At 38.5% G+C, this 22,995-nt stretch overlaps 1 protein-coding gene across 2 annotated transcripts in view; it reads left to right on the top strand.

Annotated features, from left to right (window-relative positions):
- LOC120542222 (cartilage acidic protein 1-like) overlaps positions 1-22,995 on the top strand; it is a 201,989-nt gene that overhangs the window by 106,483 nt on the left and 72,511 nt on the right. For both annotated transcript variants that reach the window (XM_039774526.1, XM_039774533.1), the window contains exons 9-11: positions 2,155-2,237; positions 13,097-13,197; positions 20,911-21,079. In XM_039774526.1, the coding sequence (XP_039630460.1) occupies positions 2,155-2,237; positions 13,097-13,197; positions 20,911-21,079 (353 nt within the window). The remainder of the gene's footprint in view (positions 1-2,154; positions 2,238-13,096; positions 13,198-20,910; positions 21,080-22,995) is intronic.

The following is a 22,995-nucleotide window of genomic DNA, read 5'->3' as shown; positions in this document are numbered from 1 at the left end:
ACCTTAGTCACTTTAGATACTTGCCCAGCTCACTGTAGGGGTTTCCCACGAACATAACATAGAAGAGGTATATATTATACATAGTTTGCAATATTATTGCCTTTCACCTGTATTTATCTGCACAGTGCTGAAAACCTTGAATTCATTCCATTGAGCACATAAATGTGCAGCCTGTAAACATCAATGCTGTGTGTAATATGTTAAAGGAAACCATGATTCAGTGAATATTGTTTGTGTGTGTGTTCACCCTGTGATGAGCTGGCACCCTGTCCAAGGATTGTTCCTGCCTTGTGCCCTATGCTTGGTGGATTAGGCTCCAGCTCCCCACGATCCTAATCAGGATTAAGCAGGTTCAGAAAATGGTACAGTATGTTGAAGAGTAAGGAGTTGCAGTGAACTAATAATATTAGCCTCTGCGTATAAATGTATAGTAGTAATTCTGTTACATTCAATTAACCCTTGGCATTATAGATAAGACCCAGTGTCTTAGGAAGTTTCATGGGTAAAACTGAGTCTGTGATTCAGTCAATCAGTCAGTCAAATTTGTGGCATGGTGGCACAGTGGGTAGCACTGCTGCCTTGCAGGTAGGAGACCTGGGTTCACTTCCCGGGTCCTCCCTGCATGGAGGTTTGCATGTTCTCCCCGTGTCTGTGTCGGTTTCCTCCCACAGTCCAAAGACATGCAGGTTAGGTGCATTGGTCATTCTAAATTGACCCTAGTGTGCTCTTGGTGTGTGTGTGTGTGTGTGTGTGTTCGCACCCTGCGGTGGGCTGGCGCCCTGCCTGGGGTTTGTTTCCTGCCTTGCGCCCAGTGTTGGCTGGGATTGGCTCCAGCAGACCCCCGTGACCCTGTAGTTAGGATATAGCAGGTTGGATAATGGATGGATGGATGGATATAAAAAATACAAAGTTATCCGAGAGGCTTTTTTGTTTTGCCTTCTGGCTGTGTTTGCATAACTTAGTGACAGTCACATGCAACTCGCCAGCAACAACCTGCTATGCATCACGACCCAGTAGTTGAGAAACACTGTCTTAGAGTATGTCTTTTTGTCTTATCATGGATTATGTTTAGACATGATTCATTTACCAAAGAAACTTTTACATTTGTTATTTTAATCTGGACCCTTTTCTGTGAAATGTGTTGTCAAAACCAGTGTACTGTATGCAATGTTGCCAAACCCTAAAAAAACTTACAAATCCAAAATAGTATTTAGTATTGCATGCAAAATCGAATGATAAATGTAATGTATTCAAAAGGAAACTCATCTCGTTTGCTTAACATTACCTGTTGTGATGTTATATTTGGCAATCTACAAAATGAGATTCAGGCTGCTGGATGGTGGCAACGTGATACACTTGAACAAGCATGCACTTCATTATAATTTGTTCACCATATGTGACAATAAATCTGAGATAACCTGACTGTGCTATTTTTTTATCACTGCATACCCTTGCATTTTTGAAAAAGTTAACACAGTTGTCCACCCGTATATATCATCATTAAGTTTGCAATACCAATCAACAATCAATGTTAAGTGCTTTTTGAATTAAAAGAAACAGATGAAAATAAAAAAGCACTTAACCAATTGAGGCAAGCCACGATTGAACAGAAGGAAGGATGATTTTTTTTCTATAACTGATGGATTTTTCAGAATGTGATAAGAAGAGAACTGAATGGAGCCTTTGAGTGAGTAAAACTAATTAGCAACTTCAGTTTTTTAATTGTTGGTAGATGTATATTCAAACCCACTGTATACTGAGACAGTACTAATTTTAGGCTTTGATGTTAATGGAGAGTTGTGATTTTTAGTTCTTTTTAGCTTTGAATGAATCAACTTAAAATCACTTTTGTAACATTACCGAATACCGCTTTAATATGGAGTTCTGTTGCAGTCTCTTTCACACTAACAACATGAAGGACTGTATGCAGCATCTTCAACAGTAAGCAGATCAACTGAACTAATAATATTAGCCTCTGGCAATAAAAACAAAAAATACAAATATGGAAACAAATTTCTTTTCTGTCCTAGGAAGCAAACTGGAGAATGTTCATCACCAGAGCTTGCATGCTGTTGATATTCGTAACAGATGCCTGAAGTGGTGGCTGATCATTCATTACTGTCCAAGCATTTCTAAAAATCCACTTTGTTTCAGGGTGTCAAGAAGAGAACACTCGGACCCACTGATTGAGGAGCTCAATGTAGGGGAGGCAGCAGAACTGGACGGCCGGGGAACTGGTGAGTGCCCCATTAGTTTTTATAACACTTTCAATGATGTATTGCACTACATAGCACACTGTGTATCAGATGTAAAAGTACAATGTTTAAATGTTTTTTAACAGCAGGCAATATAATTGAGATTTAAGAAAGGAAAACTGCAATGTAGCTCATTTTAATTTAATATGCTTGCTATATGTAAAGAGTCACTGCTTGCACTCTTTGTGTTTTGTCCTCATGACTGCACTTGTTAACTTAATTCTTTGATTTACTTCTCGTGTTTACTTAAAGACAGCACCTATATTTCTTCATAATGATTTCAAACTCCTCTTAACACTGTCTATTAATAAAAGCCATAAAAATGACACTGCAGTCCCAGACTTCCCTTTATTTTTAAAAGACATTTGTAAATGTATTATTTGAACTACAATGGTTGCTTTATGGTTGTTGCTCTGTACTTATTTTGTGATTTAATATCCCCACTTCTCCTGCACCCAAGCAACCCTGGTTTAAGAATGAGTGCTATGGCTAGGAATGGATTATAATCAAAAGCTCCTTGGCTTTTGTCAAAACTAATCCACCACAATCAAACAGACACTAGTCCTTCAATGCACGTTGCAAGTAAAGCAGTATAATGTACTCACTGAGATAAGATCACAGGCTGTCTAGATGCCGCACTGTCCCCCTGATACTCTCTCTGATACTCCTGCAGCTGCTTTGTCCTTCTGTCTCTCCCCAGCTGCTACTCTACAGATGCTACACTTAGCTGAACCTTAACAAAAAATGAGATTGTGTGAGGGTCTAACACACAATCAAAGTTAGCCCTACCTAAACATCCATCAACTGCTTGCTAGCTAATGTCAGCTCCACTCCACATGTGACTAAAAGTCGGCATCCTAATAAAATAAAGCATGACACACTTTACCGACTTGGCCACATTTATGTAGAGGCTATAAAACCAAAAATGTGTCTTTTAAAACATGAGACGTTTATACCGTTTCCTAAATTTCAAGTTACCTTTCAACACTGCAGTTGCCTTTTAATAAATCATTTAGCATTTCTTTTCATTTAAATGGTCTGGTGAACTGTCTTGGCTTCTGTATCATTCTACATAGTCGCATTAAAGAGGCTGCTGAGCTGACTGCTTCTACACTCGGACCCTGCTGCAGTCCTTTGGTCTTACAAATTGCTGCCCCATGTTGAGTGGATCTCAATTCCTTTTTTTCTTTTAAACTTTTCTGCCTGATCTCTTCCCATTATTTGACTTTTCTCCATGTTTCCAGTCATCTGTATTTCACTCTTCATCTACTCTTTGCTTCAGTTAGACAGTTCGGTCAGGGCAGTGCAGGTCAGCCCATGGGGTTAGTCGTGTGATTGGGCAGGGGCACAGAGGATGCAATGTGGACCACTCACATCATCTCTCTCTGTTTCTCTCACTTAGTCAGTTCTCACAGACATTGTGGTGCCCCACCGGGTATTGCCCTGGTAGTCGAGATTGCCAGTCTATCCCTTTAAGTGTTGTTTACAGAGCCTAAGGTGGGTGACATACTGGGGAATAATGTGAATCCCTTTGTCTTCTCTTATGTACATTGATATGATCCACTGCTCAATTTATCCCTCTCTTCTATGTCTTTCTGAGTGCTTCATCACCTTTCATTTTAACATTTGTTTTAACTGAGAGGACAATTGGAGAGGGAAGGATTAAGGACTGTTCTGTATTATGAAATAATCAACTTCTTTTTAATGGCAGTGCTAATGACAAAAGTGGAGAGAGTATAATTTTAAAAGTGAAGAGCATGAAATTTCTAAGAAGTTTATACTTGTGGCCACATTCATCTATGTAATATTACATGATTAGCCAGAACAATAAGCATGTGTAAACACATGTCAATTTATTCCACTGAGATTGGAAAAAATTTTAAAATATATTGCACCTATTACGTGAGCTGAATTGGCACTAATGTGTGCTTGTGTATGTGTGTGTGTGTGTGTATAATGTGTTCACCCTGCAATGGACTGGCACCCTGCTTTGTGCCCTGTGGTAGTTGGGATAGACTCCAGACTCTACCTGCGACCCTGGTCTGGATTAAGTGAATTAGAAAATGTCATGACATGACCTGTCATTGCAACACTGCAAGTCAGTGGTCAGTTCTGTTGCCTTAAGGATCCAGCATTCTGGGGTTCAATCCCACGACTGGGTATTGTCTGGAAGAAATCTGAATGCTGTCCTCATATTTGCATTGGTTTTTGCTAAAGGTATGTCAGTCTTCTTGTCGCATCACAAAACCATGCTGGTTCAGTTAACTGGCGATTCATTTTGGCGAATATATGTGTGTGCGTGTGCGTGTGTGTGTGTGTGTGTGTGTGTGTGTGTGTGTGTGTGTGTGTGTGTAAGTGAACCATGTGCTTGGGTTTCTGTCCAGAGTTGCTTCCAGCCAGTTTTCTTGAGGATCTGGCTTCTCGCAAGCCCAGATTTTTATGTGTTATTATATTAGTGTTATAACTACATAACTGTTAATCACAATAATTAGACACGATACTTAACCATAACCATTATCAGACAGAGAAATAATTATTTTGTATTTTTTATGTAGCCATTAATTTTCTGAATACAATTATCTAATACTAGCAGGTAAGATCAGAGGCTATTGTATTGCCTTTTTACCACCATCAGCTATAAATCACACATTCAGATTTACTTGTAAGTATATTAAACTAAACAACAATAACAACAAAATGATCATCCAAAATTGGTGAATACAAAAATTCTTTGTGACAGCATAGTGTAGACACCACATGGGCTGGACTGGCATTGCAGCCAGGAGAGGGGGTGGTTCTTTACCCGGACCAGAGGCTCCTAGAAGACAGACAGGCATCCTGACCAGGGAAAAGAGAGGGACCAGACCTGGAAGAGATGGCCCAACCAGATGGATGGACAGCGCACCGGAAGTGGAAGAGGTCACTGGGGACTTTCTCTCCCCCCAGATGCTAGATGGCAGCGGCCCTCCATGGCAGCACCCATTCAGGAACCAGCAAGGAATGCTGGTAGATGTAGTCCAGCAATACAACCCTGCTGGGGACCATGGGTCCCGTTAGGAGGATCTGTAGGGAGATGCGCTCCCCAATTAATTGGACTTCCGTGTGACCCGGAAGTACTTCCATTGGGAAATTGCCATGGCATCGGAAGTATTCCTGGGTCCGTAATAAAAGGGACCGCACTCCTTTATCCAGGCGAGTCGGAGCTAGAAGGATGTGGAGCAACACTCAACTGGAGGAGGGCAGTGCAGTGATGAAGGAAGGGAGTTATTGTGGAGATAGAGACAAAGAGAACCCGTGTCTTTGTGCTTGTGTTAGTTTGTGGATGAACTGGTTAATAAATCATCCTTTATTTGAACCTGGGACTCTCTTTTTGATTATTTTTGGGGGTTTGGGGCTCCCTGACTCCCCTGATTCTATCACAATAGCTATTAGCTAAACAAACGAGCCTGATGGACCAAACAGTCTCCTCTCATTTGTCAAATTTGTTATGCTCTTCTATTTTAACCAATTGCATTTGAAACAAAGGCTTAGTGTTCTTAAATATCTTGGAAGACACTTGGTCCCTATAGTTTACCTTACAAATTCTCACTAGATCTAGCACTCATTTTTTTTTTATTTGGGATTAAAAAAAAACTTACTTGAAAAAAAATGTGTGTGTAGGAGCATTGTCGTGATGCAAATGGCATTTCTGTGAAGCTCCATAAAATCAGACCATTTAATATTCAGCATAATGCGAAATGCACCTTCTGTTCTATTCAGTGTAAAGTCAAACTGACTGCAGATGAGCAGGTGACGCCTGAATTACTAAGTGTGGATGAATCGATGAGCATCCTGCCAACTTGCTACATGGCTGCATTTTAAAGTCAGCTTTGACACTTTTCTTCGTGAATGTAGCTCATTGTTCAACTGATACCCATGCTGATCTTTTACAAATGAGATTTTAAATGCAGAACAGATTCTTTCCGTTTTTTCTGACTTTGTTGTTTTGAGTTTTTTAGACTGCCTTCACCCAGGCAAACATCTCTTTCAGTTATTATCATCAAAGAAACATTACCAGTCATTAAATAGTTTCTTTTGCTACTGCAGTCATTAAACTCCTCCGTCCAATCTAAATTAAGTTTATTTTATGTTTACTTGACTTACTTGATATATTACAGAGCAAGATGATTGCTATTCTACATTAACATATTGTTTTATATATTTATGTTTTGTACAATATATTTTTCACTAGTACTGTATATACTGGTGTGATGGGGTATATGGTGTTTTTAATTTTGATTTTATATACCTTGTTGTGTGTATGGATTTAACGCCAAGAGAATTCCCAGCAAGTATGTTACCTGGCAATAAAAGAGTTCAAGTCCAATCTTTTTGATTGCATCTTGCATACATGTAACCTGAAGACATTCAATGAGAAGGTAGTGGGACAAGCAAACAGCTGGAAGAGGAGTGGAGGTGGAATTTAGAAGAAAAAATGAGAAGGAAAAGAGAACTGGACATATAAAATAACAACAATAGGCCATGCTTTTGGTAGATCACTTTTGTCATGAACTACAGTACCACAACATGTGGCGTCACCTTGGAAGAATGATTACACAATTATAGGTATTGCATTTTTTTCTCATTTCTAATTCAGGCCATTCAAAATTAGAACAGCTTACAGTAATTAAAGGTGTATGTTGAGCCAAACCAGTACTGGGAATGGTATTATGAGCATTATATTGTAAACTACTCTGTCCATTTCATGTGACACTGTAAATAGAAACAGGCAACACATTCTAGTAGGGATGCTCCTATCCTTTTGGGATTGCGTACCAACAACTTTTTAGCTGCCTATATTCCCCCAGTCCACTAGTGGGCAGCAGCAATAGTTTGATGTTATAGTTAAGGTTCCTGAAATGGGTGCTGGGAAATGCAGTGTTTACCAGATCAAAGGTGAAACAGAAATGGCACCAGACGCACCCTCAAGATTGGTATTTTAAGGGTTTCAACCCCTCAGTCAAATGGGCTTTGAGTCAAAAGAGAAATAGAAGCAAAGGCTTGCCTGGTGACGAGAAAGAGTTCTATAAATTGCAGAAAAGAAAGGCTTTGAGGTAGGCAGGAGTGCTTAAGATTCAGCATTCCAGACTTCTTTATAGTAAAGCAAAGAGGGCATAGTGTTTGTTATTTTGTCCTCTTGGTTTTCTTAAATCCTGCCATGTTATCCTCCCTTGAATTGCTGTCTTCCCTCCCTTATCCTTCTTTTTGACTGTTTGGTGTATAACTGGATTCTGGATTGCCCTACTTGGTCACAAATTAGAAACCATTTACACTGGCATAAGAATACAGCAACAGAATCACGTAGGGCCAACACGCAAAAACAGTCCAAAAACTGATATAGAGTTACATGAATTTATGATCCAAAAACTCCAAGTGAAAAATTAAAATGCAAGCACAAAAAGCAGGAAGTCGAATCCGGACATAAAGTAAAGTCCAGGGGCCTCATGCATAACACTGTGCGTAGATTTCGCACTAAAACATTGAGTAAGGACAAAAGCAGAAATGTGCATACACACAAAAAAATCCAGATGCATAAATCTATGCATTCGCCAACTTTCACGTTCTTCTGCTCCATAAATCCTGGTCAGCGTGAAAAGTAACGCACCTGCATGTGCCTGCTGCCCCACCCAAACTCCTCCCAGAATTACGCCTCTTTGAATATGTAAATCAATATAAATAGCCCTTAAGCGTTCTGTGAAAAGGCAATGGCAATAGCACGGGGGGAAATTAGAAGAATTTCAGTGAATACAAAGGGGAGGCAAGAAAAACGCACTATTTGTTGGTTTAAACAGTGGTATAAACAACAAAAGGAAGCTGATCAAGTGACATAGAGTGTTGGAGAAACTTGAAAGCTCAAGTTCACAAAGTCGCAAAGTGCCCAAAAAATAAAAAAATAAGTTGTCAGATATCAAAGTCACCGTGAAAAGGCGAGTCGTAGCCCACCATCTGAGTGTCATATGAAAGCTTATTAGGGTACAGAGAAAAGAAAAAAAAAAAGGGACAATGTGAGAAAAAAGCTTGAAATGTCAACTTTAATCTTGTAATTTCCACTTTAATCACGTAGTTTATTTTGCCATTAAAGTAGAACATCATAAACTTCATCTTTAAATCGTTTAATTTACTAGTTTCTTAAATCCCATCGTAACTAAAGTAGATGCTTTGTTTTGCATTTGATCTTCTATGTGCTCTATGTGTGTGAATCACTACATGCTTCTGGGCTTTCTCTTCCTTTTTTCCTGCCTCCCGCAAGATGTTTGCTGCGCTGTGCGCGACCTTCGATTAAATAATTTATTGCAACAGTACTGTCTCTTTCAAACTCCAATTTCTGTCCTTCCTTTTCTTTCTCCAAGTAACCAATTGCCACACAATCAGCTCTATAATCGATGTTAAGCCATCTGTAAGCAGAGAGCGCCGATTCTTCAAAACTTTTAAGGAACATTGAAACATCTTTGTAGTACATGTTTAATTATTCCATCCATCTGTCCTTCCAGTGTCGTTCCAGCACCAGCAAGAATCCAGTGTGAGGCAGGAAAAATTTGTGAACGGGGTGCCAGCTCATCGCTAGCGCTGCAACACCATGTCCACACATGTTTAATTATTAACAATATAGATTATTTAAATGATGTTAACATTTTATCTATATAATGTAATAAACATATTTTTCTGCATTTCATCTTAAAAGTGATATCGTCATCATATGTAAATATGCGCTAAAGTGGCTCAGGTTTTGCAATATTACACCTGCACTGCAAGTTTACAGTGAAGTGATTGTACTAATAAGTACAAACAGTTCTACAAGGAGCACTTGATGGACTTATTGAGTGCATTTATAGTTCTTGGGAAGAAACTGTTTCTGAACTGCGAGGTCAGTACAGGAAAGGCTCTAAAGCGTTTGCCATACGAGAGCAGTTCAATAGACAGCATAACTGTTCTTAATGCTGTATACTGATAATTCTCTTTCCAATCAGTTGCTGTACAGCTGTGATTCCCCACTCAGATACAGTGATATAAATACTCCGCGTAGTGCAGTGAGAGTAATATGGAAAAAGATGATTCGCTGTGGCAGCCCCTAACGGGAGCACCTGAAAGAGGAAAAAGAAGGTGCAGTGAAAGTAACAACGCTAAAGCAGCTATGATATCTGGAATAGTTTGGACATTCCATGGACCATTATATTGTTACAGGCTAATTACAATCAGATGCCTTAAACTAATAAACAATATGCAGTTAATTTCAGTGTATTTATAAAGCCACGTCAGGGATGTGCATCTAAACAAGTAAGGTAAACCACACTGGAACAAAAGCATTTCTTTGACACTGGGTGCCGTCAGTTTGCAAAACCGAGCGAAGAACTTGCGTATGCCAAACATTTACCAGGAGTGAAAATTTGCGTGGCTTTACGCCAAGTTTAGATGTTATACATCGCAATTTGAGCATGGAAATGGGCTTACACAACATTTTTGTACGTACGCACCATTTATACATGAGGCCCCAGGAGTGGATCCCCAATCTGTTTCAGTCAGGGAGATGAAGTGCGTCTGTGTTTGCATAATAGATAAAAGGCCAAAACAAAGAATAGTTACTATGTGTATATTTTACTCTGAAATTTCCCAAAACTTTACAACTTCTTTTTTGAATAAAAAATGAGCTGCTAAAGCATACAGATGCATCCAGTCAGGGCAGAAAGATGAGTCAAAACTGATGAATCCTTACCAAGGATATTCTGAGCAAAGACAGGAATGTCTGTCACTGTCTGTATAGAATTTGCACATTGTCCATAGGAGTGTTCCCTGGCACTCCCTGGTTCCCTGGTTTCCTCCCTCACTCCAAAGACATGCATTTTAGATTATTTACAGATTCCTTGTTGGGAATGTAATAGGTTCAAGTGACCATAACCCTTTTATGGAAAATGTAGACTTAGAAAAGTCATTAGTGAGGAAACAGACAGACACCCCTTGGATGGACATGTTGATGAATTTAGTTTACTTTTACTCTGCATTCTTGCATGAAGTTAGTGTAGATAACATGTCAAGCTGGACCAACCTGGCTATGCTATCCTCCATAACTTCTTCCAACTCTGCCTGGGAAACTGCCAGATGCTACCAGCCCAGTAGCCTCCAGTATGTGTTGAGTCTGCATATACAGTAGGCCATCTCCCTATGTGTGGCTGCTTCTTATCTCTCTGGTGGGTGGTGCCATTGGGTTCTTCCTAACTACATTGGCAAAACACCACAATAATTCAAAATTATAATTATTTTTATATACAAATGCATTAAATTAAGTGAGAACAAAAAATGGAGACCATGCTATAAATTTTTTTATCTCACTGAGCCACTTTTACTACTCTTAGGGTTTCTGGTTTTCTCTCCATATGTAGATGTATGCTTAATTCCAAGACAACCCTTGTGTTATTTTTAATTGATTTTTTTTTCTTTTCATGTTTGTTTTTAAAATTGAATAGCATTTTATGGTACATACTGTGTTATGAACACTAGAGGGGGATACAATACCAGAATGTATCTGGCTCCAGTTCTTAGAAATTTTTTTTTTGTTCTTTATTTCGCCTTATACAATTTCTTGTATTAGGAATTTGTTGTCATTGTGCAAGGCAAGTTCCAGTACTGCTTATCTTCTACATACTACACAGAAAATTTTACAAAATTATTTGCATGCTATTATGGCAACACACAAGTGTTTAAAATATAGGAGCAAAGAGGAGAGCAAATGATTACCTTTTTTCTGAAATCATTCATCACAATTTTTTAAAATTTTCAGTCTGTATTATAAGTCACCTTTGCTAGTGAAGACCATCACAAGTATTGATTATAACATTTGGTACTTATGATAAAGATTTAGTAATATGAAGGTGAAAAGACAATGTTACTCATTTAATATTAAATTACTTTATTGGTGCCAATGTCAGGTTTGAGTTGTATCTTGCACCCCATGCTTCTCAGATAAGCCTCAGGTTTTCAAAAATGGGTGGCTAGATGGATAAAGCAATTGAGTTTACATCTGCACATACTGTAGATGCAGAACAGCCTAATGGGTAAGCACTACACCACAAGTACAAATCACGTTTATCCTTTAAATCAGTGGTTCCTAACTGGGATGCCTGCACCCCCAGGTTGTGCGAGTTGGAATTTCGGTGTAATATGGAAGGCTATAACATAATATGCCAAAATTGAATGAGATGCTTTTATCGTAGTGCAATTGGTGTTTTGCAGTGTGCCATCAATTATAGGTCATTTAATAGTTCTATGATATGAAAAGAGTCAATCAGTGTGTGGCAAATTGTCACCTGTGAATGAGCCACAGACATGTACGTCCTTTTGGGTTCTTTGCTGTAAAGGCAAATGACTTTTTTAAAAACATGGATATGGACCTTGCAAGAATCCATTGAGAATTTTGAGGTCTAGTATTGATTTCTGTGCAAGCCCTGATTGTGAAGCATCACTGATTTCAAGAATTGATTTAACATTTTTGCCCCCAGGGGGGACTGAATTAGATGTAATACCTGCTGCTTATATTCAGCCCATCTCTCCTGCTGACAGTCCTAGTGGTAGCACAGCAATGTTAACTGCGTGGCGCATCTGTTTTTGAACTGCAGTGCAGGTGTTACTGAGGGACAAAGCTCATCGGCTGTGTTTCATTGCTTAGCGGTGCACCAGTACCCGTTTGTTCATGGGGGTCTCCAATCCCCCAACTCCTAGATTGTTGATTGTGTGTCATTTCCTTGTGCCACTTGATGGTTCGGAGGATACCTCACATCGTCAATCAAGTGTCTAAGCATCTGGGGCGGTACATTTACAAGATTATTGAGATTTGCAAACATAAATTGCTCAATTTAGATTTAGATTTTATGCAGTTAGTTAAACTCTTGGGGCGGCACGGTGGTGCAGTGGTAGCGCTGCTGCCTCGCAATTAGGAGACCTGGGTTCCCTTCCCGGGTCCTCCCTGTGTGGAGTTTGCATGTTCTCCCCGTGTCTGCATGGGTTTCCTCCGGGCGCTCCAGTTTCCTCCCACAGTCCAAAGACATGCAGGCTAGGTGGATTGGCGAATCTAAATTGGCCCTAGTGTGTGTTTGTGTGTGTCCTGCAGTGGGGTGGCACCCTGCCCTGGTTTGGTTCCTGCCTTGTGCCCTGTGTTGGCTGGGATTGGCTCCAGCAGACCCCCGTGCTTGGATTCAGTGGGTTGGAAAATGGATGGATGGATAGTTAAACTCTTTTTTAGTTCAATTTGTTCACCTGCCATACTGTATGTAGTTCAAAAATGAGAAATTTGACTTCTTCATTTTCAAATATCATATTATTTTTGTTGGGGGTACGAACATGAAATAAAAAAAAAAACATTCTAGGGATGTGGGGCACAGAAAAGGTTGGAAAGCACTGCTTTAAGCTGACCGTGAACACATGAGTATTTCACTAGTAGAAATCTGTAAACGCAAGCAGAGCCCTACACGCTTAATAATTTACTTTTAGTGAAACTGACAGCCCTATTCACAGCTATAAATGAAATTTGAGCGTCCCAGACAACCTTATGGTCACAAGACTAGGCCAGAGTGAATACCACAATAGAGACATTCAGTTAGGACAGTTTTTTTTTCTAATAAGTATCATCTCATAACCCTGCCAGCCTGTGTTTCAGTAGTTCTGCTTTTTTCCTTTAATTATTTTGCCTGCTCTCTTTAATTGCTTCATAGTTTAAAATGCATTGAAAAGAGAGTCTAATTGCTTTTCATCTGAGAGCCACAAGTTTTAGCTTATATCTAAGGTGATTACTCAAGAATCAATTTATCTTGCAGGAGCTGTTGTTACAGATTTTGATGGAGACGGACGGCTGGATCTTATAGTGTCTCACGGTGAAAATGTGGCGCAGCCCCTCTCTGTTTTCAAAGTCAACCCGGTAAGAGAAAAACAAGGACAAGAGCATTCATGAGTATTGAATGTCAGTCCACAACAAATGATTCATTTCTTTAGATAAATTATTAAGTAAGCTTTTTTTGAACGGTACTGTGTTAAAAATGATATTACTCTGTATAATTAAGGGCTACCCTGAAATGAGATGTGGAAATGGTTTCTTGAATGCTGGCACTTGAATAAAACAAGTGCCTAAGAGGGAGCAGTAGCTTTAAGAATGGGCCAGGTTCAGTGTTGGAAAATGAACTATGGAAGGGTCTTTGCATTTACAACACAGCCTCAAAGGCGCAACGGTGACCAAACAACTACAAGAAAACTGAAGCACAATACAAATAATAATTTTAGGCATGCTGGGGGACCTCCATTGAATATCAGTAAGGTGAACGTTACTGTAGTTGACAGGACACTCACTCTTTTTCTCTGCATCTCAGCCAGCTGAGGGTCTCTCAGTGTTACAGCTATTGTCTTGACAGGCTGATGTCAGAGTGCAGAAATCAGGAGGGTCGAATGTTACAGAGCACCGAATTTCACAAGTCCCACGGTTTAGCAAGTAATCCATTGTAATGCTCTGGTGTGTTTAGAATCCAGTAGTTGGGGGGGTTCCTAACTGCCATGGTGACACGTTTGATAACTTTAAGATAATAGTGTTTTCATAAAATAAACCAATCAGTGTTTAGCAGCTTTTGAAATCTCTAGAAGCAAAGAAGTTTTTTTTCAGTGTTTCTCCTGTCAGAAACAGAAAAACACAAATGTCTAGTTAACAGAAAAAGCAGACGATGCAATCAAATAATAAGCTGAAATAAAATTTACATTGTATATGAAAGAATACTATTTCTTATCCAGGTTATGTATATTAGATTAGATTAGATAAACTGTTTAAATCCCATGGGGACATTCAAACGCATACAGCAGCAGAAAGATAAAAAACAAGAATACAGACTCACAGCCAATCAATAAATTGATAGATAAATAAATAAATAAAGTTAACGAGTACATCGGGTGGAAGCAATGAATTGCCTGATAGCAGTGGGTAGAAAAGACCGCCAGAGGCATTTCTTAGCACACCATGGTGGAATGAGCCTGTGACTAAAAGTGCTTCAAAAGACCACCTCCTGGAGGCCTCTGTATTGTCAGGCACAATGAATACACATATGAATTTAAAGCTTATTAAATACACAGAGCACATTGACATATTGAATTCTGGTTGAACTTCACTGCTGCAGACAAGGGAACTGTTTTGACAGGCAGATATAGTTGGTACAAATTTCCAAAGTGATAACAGAAAGAACTCAATCCACCTTTGTACTTTTAAATTTTCACAAGTATTGTTAAGAAGCTAAAACTGTATTTGAACCAGGTGGTTGGTGCTTTAGTGGTACACTCCTAACTCCCTGAATGTGGAGATGTTAGCAGTTTATGTCCAGGGTGGCTACAATCCTGTAACATTGGATGGGCTTTGTTATGGCTGTATTTAGCATACATTTCATTTGAGGATAATTTAGAAATCTGTGGTTTCTGTGAACACTCCTCAGTATGGACGTTCTGTCTGTGTGTTTGTGTTACCATTTCACATAGTAATGCTGCTACTGACAATTGTTTCTGTAGCAGATACAAAAAATACATCAATAGTATTCTTCCTTTCCTTCCTTTTTTTCTGGACAACTGGAGACACTCTCATTACCCAAGTGAACCCATTACAATCTGCCTGTCATCCTCATGCAGTATGGAATATGACGCAGCTAGCATTTTCCACTGATACTGTCTCATAAGCTAATGGCTGGGTAACTGCCTCCATGTCTAAGAGTACAAGTTCTGTGTGATGACAGGTTAATAACACAACAGCATTCAGTTAGATCTGACTCTTCATTTCTTTTGCCATCCCATTTACTGTATTGCCATCAGCAAATTGGATATTGTGAAAGTCACTGTATTTGGCAAACCAGTTATGAATAAAATGTGAGTGTAAACTAGTTTTAGTGATTTATTAAATGATTAAAAATTGTGAGAATTTATTCCTATTATTGGGTTTCCTTCTACCTAGCAAATACAAGTATGTTTTTATTAGTGACAACTGTGTTGCAAAATATATCTCAGTTGACCAGAGTTCATTTTGAAGCCAGTCTGTGTAGATTTGCATATTCCCTCATGTGACTTTTCTCTGGGGGCTCCAATTTGTTCTCAGATCTTAAAGGCTAGGCTAATAGCTGAGTCTACAATAGAATCTCTGTGTTGGGCTGGTGGAAAATGTAGGGTGGGTTCCTACCTTATCTCCATGCTGCTAGGATAGACTGCGAAACCTCACCACCCTGAATTGGAAAAAATCCATCCATCCATCCATCTATCCATCACTTTTTTTCAAACACACTTACCCAGATCAACGTCAGCTGTGCCTGGCCTATCCTGGCAGTATCTAACCCCAATTAGGTGTCAACTGTGGATGGGGTGTCAGTCTATTACTGGACACCCAACTAATCTAAAATACACATTTTTTATTTGGGAGGATGACTGGAGTACTCAATGAAAAAAACACAGTGTATTGCATATTAAAAGTATTCACAGCCTTGGAAGTGTTTTTACGTTTCAGTGTTGTACAACATTGGATTTCATTTGGCTTTTTTGTCATTGGTCAACAGAAAAAGACTCTTCAATATCAAAGAGAAAACAGATCTCTGCAAAGTGATCTAAATTGATTAAAAATATAAAACACAGAATAGTTGATTGTATAAATATTCACCCCCCTTCAAGTCAGTATTTCTTAGAAGCACCTTTGACAGCCATGACAACCTTGAGTCTGTGTGGTCATGTCACTGTCAGCTGCATTATTTCCCCATTCTTCTTTGCTAAACTACTCAGGCTCTGTTAAGTTGCATGGGGATCGTGAGTGAACGGACATTTTCAAGTTCAGCCACAAAGTTTCAAATGAATTGAGATCTTTGACTCCACCATTCTAGGGCATTAACACTGTGGTTTTTAAGTCATTACCAGAGCCGGACTGACATTTACAATCAGCGGGAGCCTTCTCGGTGGCCTGCTGCCTGGCCTGGCCTAGCATCCAGAGCAATAAGTGAAATAAATTAATGGTGAAGTTATATAATGTTATTGTACTGGAAACGAGCAGGTTATTGTGGGCACAAATCCTTTCGGTTTAATGTTGGAGGGTTCTTTTCTGGTTTCTAGTTGGATGGTTTCTTGTTTTGGTTCGTCAAGTTTTGACTTCACGTGTGTCTCGGGCTCTGACAGTTGAGCTGTGATGAGAGGTGCGTACTTCTGGTGCTTTTGTGATTAAAGTTACATATGAAGATTGTTTAAAAGTTTATAATATATATTTGGATGCTGTATAGGTTTTGGTATTAGTTACTGTGTATTTATTTTGTTTTATTTTTGTTTCAAATTTTAATGAAGTGTAGCATATGGTTACATTTTACATTTTGTTTTTCCTTTTTCCCCTCAGAGTGACTGAATAGACTACACGAAATGTTTTATTTAATTTTTTTATTAATGAAATGTGTATGGGAGTGGAATGATTTGTGTTTTTAAATGCACCTGTTGTTCTTTTTTCATGATGTTTGTAAATGAACGTGTCTTGTTTTTACTTTATTTTAATATTTTTAAAGTGCGTCTCTTGCACTTTGACAGTTAAACCTTAGTGCTATGATGAGAGAGTGACTGAATAGGCTACACGTAATGTTTCATAGTTTTTTGTTTACTAAGTGCATTCTTTAAAAAATACTTGACAAAATTTTGTGGCTCCGAGACATTTTTTGAGTCTTCTGTTTATTGAAATAATTCAAAGTGGTCTTTTTTGACCAACACTTCAAACTTTGTGGACGAGTATTCAGCATCACCATCCAGACACTGACAGCGGCTCAGCCGTGTAGATTCCAGACTCACATTTGAAATTGTGAACATTATCTATGCACTGTGGATTCCACTGACAACTACTTTTTGTGGTTCATTTGTTTTGATATAAATATTATAGAACTACATGGTTTATTTATTTATGAAGTGTTTATATTTATGAAGTATTGTTCCACACTTTATCAGAGGTTGTCTTGAGACTAATATTTAAGAGTGAAATGTATCTGTAAAAGCTGTGTCTACTGTCCCCTCATTCATAAAAAATTCCAAGGCAAAGTGGTGTTTGTTGTTTTTTTGAGTCTGTGCCTGTATGAGAAATCTGATGGATAATGTGTGGCTTGGGTTAGACTTGGGATTCTCAGCCTGAATAAGCTTCCCAGTCTGGCCATGGTCATTAGTATGTAGCTATGTAGATTTATACTTGAAGTTATTGTCTTGTTGGAAAAGAAATCTCCCAAGTTGCAGGTTTCTTACAGACTGCACCAGGTTTTCATCCATGATTTTCCAGTATTTTATTGCATTCATTTTACGGTCACAAGGGTATTCTACCCTTCCATGGCCTTCTGAAGAGAAATATTCCTGCAACATGATGCTGCCACCACCACGCTTCATGGTGGGGATGGTCTATTTTTGATAATGTGCAGTGTTTGGCTTCAGTCTGTAGGCCAAAAAAGTTCATTTTTGGTCTCATCAGACCATAGAACCTTCTTGTAGGTGACTTCAGAGTCTCCTGTGTGCCTCGTGGCAAATTATGCCAGGATGGCATGTGTGTTTTTTTAACTGTGGCATTTTTTAAGCTGTGACAGGTGGAGCACTTAGGCAGTAGGTGTTTTATGTGCAATCTCTCCAATTTTTTCCACTATAGCTTGTAACACCTAGAGCTCCCATAGGCCTCTTGGTGACCTCCCTCATTAGTCTTCTTCTTTGATCACTTGGTTTTTGTGGATGACCTGATCAAGGTGGAATTATAGCCGTGACATCTTCTTTTAATCTCTTAATGTTTCACTTAACTGGACCCCAAGAGTTATTCAGTTAAATGGATATTTTCTTGTTGCTTGGAATGTTCTTTTATCCTCGTTATGTAGACTGGCCACAATACTGACTCACCACAAGCTGAACCTTCTACATACAGGTTCATTTATATTACAATTAATTGAAAACACTTGATCTTCAGACTGGTGATCCCCTTTTAACTAATTACACAACTTTTAAAACCAATTGGCTGCACCAGTGATAATTTAAATATGTCACATTACAGTCGGTGAATACTTATGTGATCAATTATTTTGTATTTTTATATTTGTAATTAATTTAGACCACTTTTCAGAGATCTTCTTTCACTTTTGTATTAAAAAGTCTCCGTCTATTAATCCACTTCAAAAAGACCAAATTGAATCCACTATGATTCAATATTCTCTATCTACTATATAATAAAACACTGTGATATGTGTACATGTCTGGTTCCTATGAGCAACTTGATTGACAAGTTAGGATTTGATGTGATTGGTCAGTTTAGCTTTGGTGATGCAATCAAAAGAGTAAGTGTGAGTGTGAGACACATGAGGAGGAGTAAAAGAATAGAAGGCACACTGAGAGCCTCCTTCAAAGATGGAAAGTGGGCAGGAGGTGAGCAAGAAGTCTAAGTAGCAGACTTTATGGGAATGCACTCAACAGGTGAAGCACCGGTCAGGAGAGGTTCTGACACACAAGGAAAGGTACTGAAGGTACTCGCGGGACAAGTGATAGGAAATACTTTAAAATGTATTCTATTACCTGTCCTCAACAGGTAATGTGGCTAGTATAACAATAGAAACTGTAAGTGTAGAAAATAAATGGGTAGAGTTTTTGTCATTATATAACGTTCCTTTGAGCTCTTGATTTGATAATGCTATCATTTTATCAATATAGTGCTTTTCTCATTTTTGTGTGGAACCAGACTGCATAAAAGAAACTGCCTAATCTCTCCATAGGTGACAACCTTAATCCTACAACCACAATAAAGGGATACATTCCAGAACAACTCTCACCAACATTATATTGATGAACAAACATCTACTGGAAAACATCAAAACTATTGTGAACAGGTTTTTGTTTAGGTTATTCAAGACTTCACTTTAAAGAACCAAATCAACTTTGTGGTGATAATGCCACTTCTAAACAAAATAAATGTGTTCTGAAAGAAGAACTATGCTGCTATTATCACAATTGTTTGGACAAAAAATTGTACTTCTATTCTGTAGCAAGTGGCAGAAATTCTTTATAAGGGTGTGTATAATAAACTTCTTTAAAAGTTGCAGGGATTTTAACACCAGTGGGCTAAGTATCAGCAACCAAACAAAATGGAAAAGCAACCTTGTATTTACTAGGCAAATAGAAATTCAATCCCAAAACCTAAAACTAAAAAGAAAATTCTTATAACGCTAGTATTCTCTGGCTGCTGAATCTTCACTTGGTTTTTTAAAAGTACAGACAGTTACTGGGTATGCAGCCAAGCTTTAAATAAGATAATCATCCGAAGTTGTGACCACATTACATGCACCCAGGAAAATATGGGTCTCTCTTAGTGACTACTGGGAAACTTGACCCAAAAATAAAAATAAAATAAACAAAAGTAAAATGCTAGAAAATGTATACATTTTAGGGCGGCACGGTGGCGCAGTGGTAGCGCTGCTGCCTCGCAGTTAGGAGACCCGGGTTCGCTTCCCGGGTCCTCCCTGCGTGGAGTTTGCATGTTCTCCCCGTGTCTGCGTGGGTTTCCTCCGGGCGCTCCGGTTTCCTCCTGCAATCCAAAGACATGCAGGTTAGGTGGATTGGCGATTCTAAATTGGCCCTAGTGTGTGCTTGTGTGTGTCCTGCGGTGGGTTGGCACCCTGCCCAGGATTGGTTCCTGCCTTGTGCCCTGTGTTGGCTGGGATTGGCTCCAGCTGACCCCCGTGACCCTGTATTCGGATTCAGCGGGTTAGAAAATGGATGGATGTATACATTTTAAAGGATATGTGTGCTCAGGGACTTAGTTAGCTGTTTGCACACTTGAAGCATTTTATAATTTGTTTATTTGCTTCATGGAAGACATGGATACTAGATCTTTGTTTATTGAATATTTTTGTAATATTAAGTCATATTCACAAGTAGCAGTGAGGATGCAATGCAATCAAATTGTATTAGTAGAGATATATGATTTTGTTTAGTTTTATGGTTAAAAAGATAATTTAATGCACCTGGTAGGACTTCAAACAATAGGAGAAGTGAAATGGTGTGGCTGAGAATCAGGTAAGTCATGACATGAAGGTGCTATTCTGCCTTTGCAACTCTGCTTTCAGTTCAATAGAACTCATTGAGTGAGATCTGTGTAAATCTAAGAAGGTAGCAACAGAAGTTATTAAACCAAAATTGCTTCTGCCAATCGCTTTTACATTACGGATGGAAGGCATGTTTAAAAGCATACTGGACATGGTGTGACAAGGAGTATAACAAAGGCAGTGTCCAAAAGAAACCATTTCCACCCAAAAGCAGGTGAGAGGCATGGCTAAGATGGGGATGTACTCAAACTGGAACAATATATGTGTTATAGCACAAGGTCTGTGACCCCACACTGGCACACTCATATAATATGGAGACGGTTTGCAGTATGACTTCTCACTGCTTTGTCATAACATGGCATTTTGCAGCGTCTGGATAGGAGGTGATGATTAAGAGCAGCTTCAATATCACTAGAAGACGTTATGAATATTCAACAAAGACCAACTGACAGATTGCTATGTACCTTTTTAGGGGGCTTTCACTCATTTAAACAATCTGTCTCTTCATACTACAAAAGATTCCTGTTTCTTTCTCTCTCCAGGGTTCTGCCAATACATGGTTAAGAGTGATTCCACGGACCAAACATGGAGCTTTTGCCCGCGGAGCAAAGGTGGTTGCTTACACTAAGAAAAGTGGTCCCCATACACGCATCATCGATGGAGGATCTGGCTACCTGTGTGAAATGGAACCTGTTGCTCACTTTGGACTCGGTACTGTTGTGTGGGGGTAGCTGTAAAGGGGGGTTATTTTTTGAAGTTCTGTACAAAATGTGTCAGGGGTTAACCATTACTTGCAAGGACGCTCTTACTGTACTTATTAAACTAAGATAGATATAAAATACATTATATAGACATATAGATTATATGAGTGTTTTACCAAAATTAATAACCATATGAGAACTAGCAAAGAATACCTGACAATACTGAAACACATGGCATTGTTATAAGTAGTTTAATCTGTTATTTCAAATTTGAGTGGAAAATGAATCTGCCTGCCTTAGTTACATATTTATAGCTAATGTTGTGGTGGACATATGTATTCGCTTAATGCCTTCTGACGTTCATGTTTGACTTCAGTATGTAGATTTAGATTCCACCATGGATACCAACAGTGTCTGATAATGGACAATCCATGTTACTTACGGAAGCACAGACATTGCTGATTAGGTCTATAATGTTCAGTTATAAAACGCCTTTACTGCAAGCAACAAAGTCAGAATCGATGAACTCATTAGAGGAACCCATTGCACAACAGTTAGAAAATGGTACTGGAGACTGCATGTTAGGTAGACATGCAAGTAAGAATTTCAATGTCCTCTGTTCACTTGAAATATTGCTTGAGATTGAATACAACATGGGCATGGCAAGAGTGGCAATTTGCTTCAAGGGCAGTCTTTAGACTTTATTAAGTTACTTTTGTTAGCTTTTAAAAAGTGTGCAGAGGAAACCTAAGAATGTTTTTTGTAAACATCTGGCTTATTGTAACACTCAGCCAAGCCAATACTAATACCCTTAGTACTAATACCCCAGATTTGTTACTTGTCAAGAAGATAAAAATTAGAAAGTGTACTTGTATAAAATCCTTTTATAGTCATACATACTTTATCTTTATATACCGTAGCACATCCCACTACTCTCCACAGAAACCCATCCTTTGCCAAAACCATTCTTACATTTATATTTAACACACACTATTACTTCCCAAATCAAGTTAAGCTCTTGATAATTAAGAGTCAGCATGAATTTCTTCTCTTATACTATTTCAGTTTTTCGATATTGTTAGATTTTTTGTTGCTTATTTTTTGAAATTGAAGAATTAATTAAATATGAATGTGTGACTTCTAGTGTGGGTGAGAAATCTGTTGCTTTGCCCCCTAGTTATATGCTTTTTATTTCCTGCCTTGAAAACAAGTAACAGATTCTCCCCACCTTCCATGAACACAGTTGTAAAAGATAATGTTGAGATTTTCCTGGGACTATGCTAATATACTATTACTAACATGATAACATTATTACATTTTGAGACCATCATTTTTCATAATAAAAAGTTTAGGCAAAATACTAAATTTTAACAATCCAAGAAGCAAATATAAAGAATTTAATTGTGCACTGTTAACGTGACAATAAAATGACTACTACTAACGCAATCTGAAGTATTTATACAAGCAATGTAAATAGTAGGTAATAATAAGTCCTTATATCACAAAGTATGAGGTTCTCTTTTTTATTTTAGTAAAAGTGGAGTGTAAAACTGCATTATGAACGAATCACTGTTTCATTGTGGAAAGTCTTTTGCGGACATCTTTCCACAAAACATACCTTCTCTTGCCTCTTCAGATTCTTTTTAGTGTAGGCTATTTCTGTTTTACTTCAAATTTAAACACCATTTATGATCAAAGAGCCCTCACTTAATTCTGTATCATGCTGCTGTATTGATTCTATGTAGGCCACACTTTATTCAACAGTATATCATGCTACTTTAACAATTCTATTGGAGCTAATCCACCTCACCTGTTGAACTAAGTAATGCACCAGAGAAAGCAGGTGGTTAACTCCGTTCAAAGTATTAATATTAAATAATAATATATGCCAAAGTGAAAGCAAATGAAGATATGGCAATCCACACC

The sequence above is a fragment of the Polypterus senegalus genome, chromosome 1 (assembly GCF_016835505.1).
Source record: "Polypterus senegalus isolate Bchr_013 chromosome 1, ASM1683550v1, whole genome shotgun sequence".
Taxonomy (NCBI): Eukaryota; Metazoa; Chordata; class Cladistia; order Polypteriformes; family Polypteridae; genus Polypterus; species Polypterus senegalus.
The sequence above is the reverse complement of the archived record's forward strand: the minus strand, read 5'-3'. Positions and strand labels throughout refer to the sequence as shown.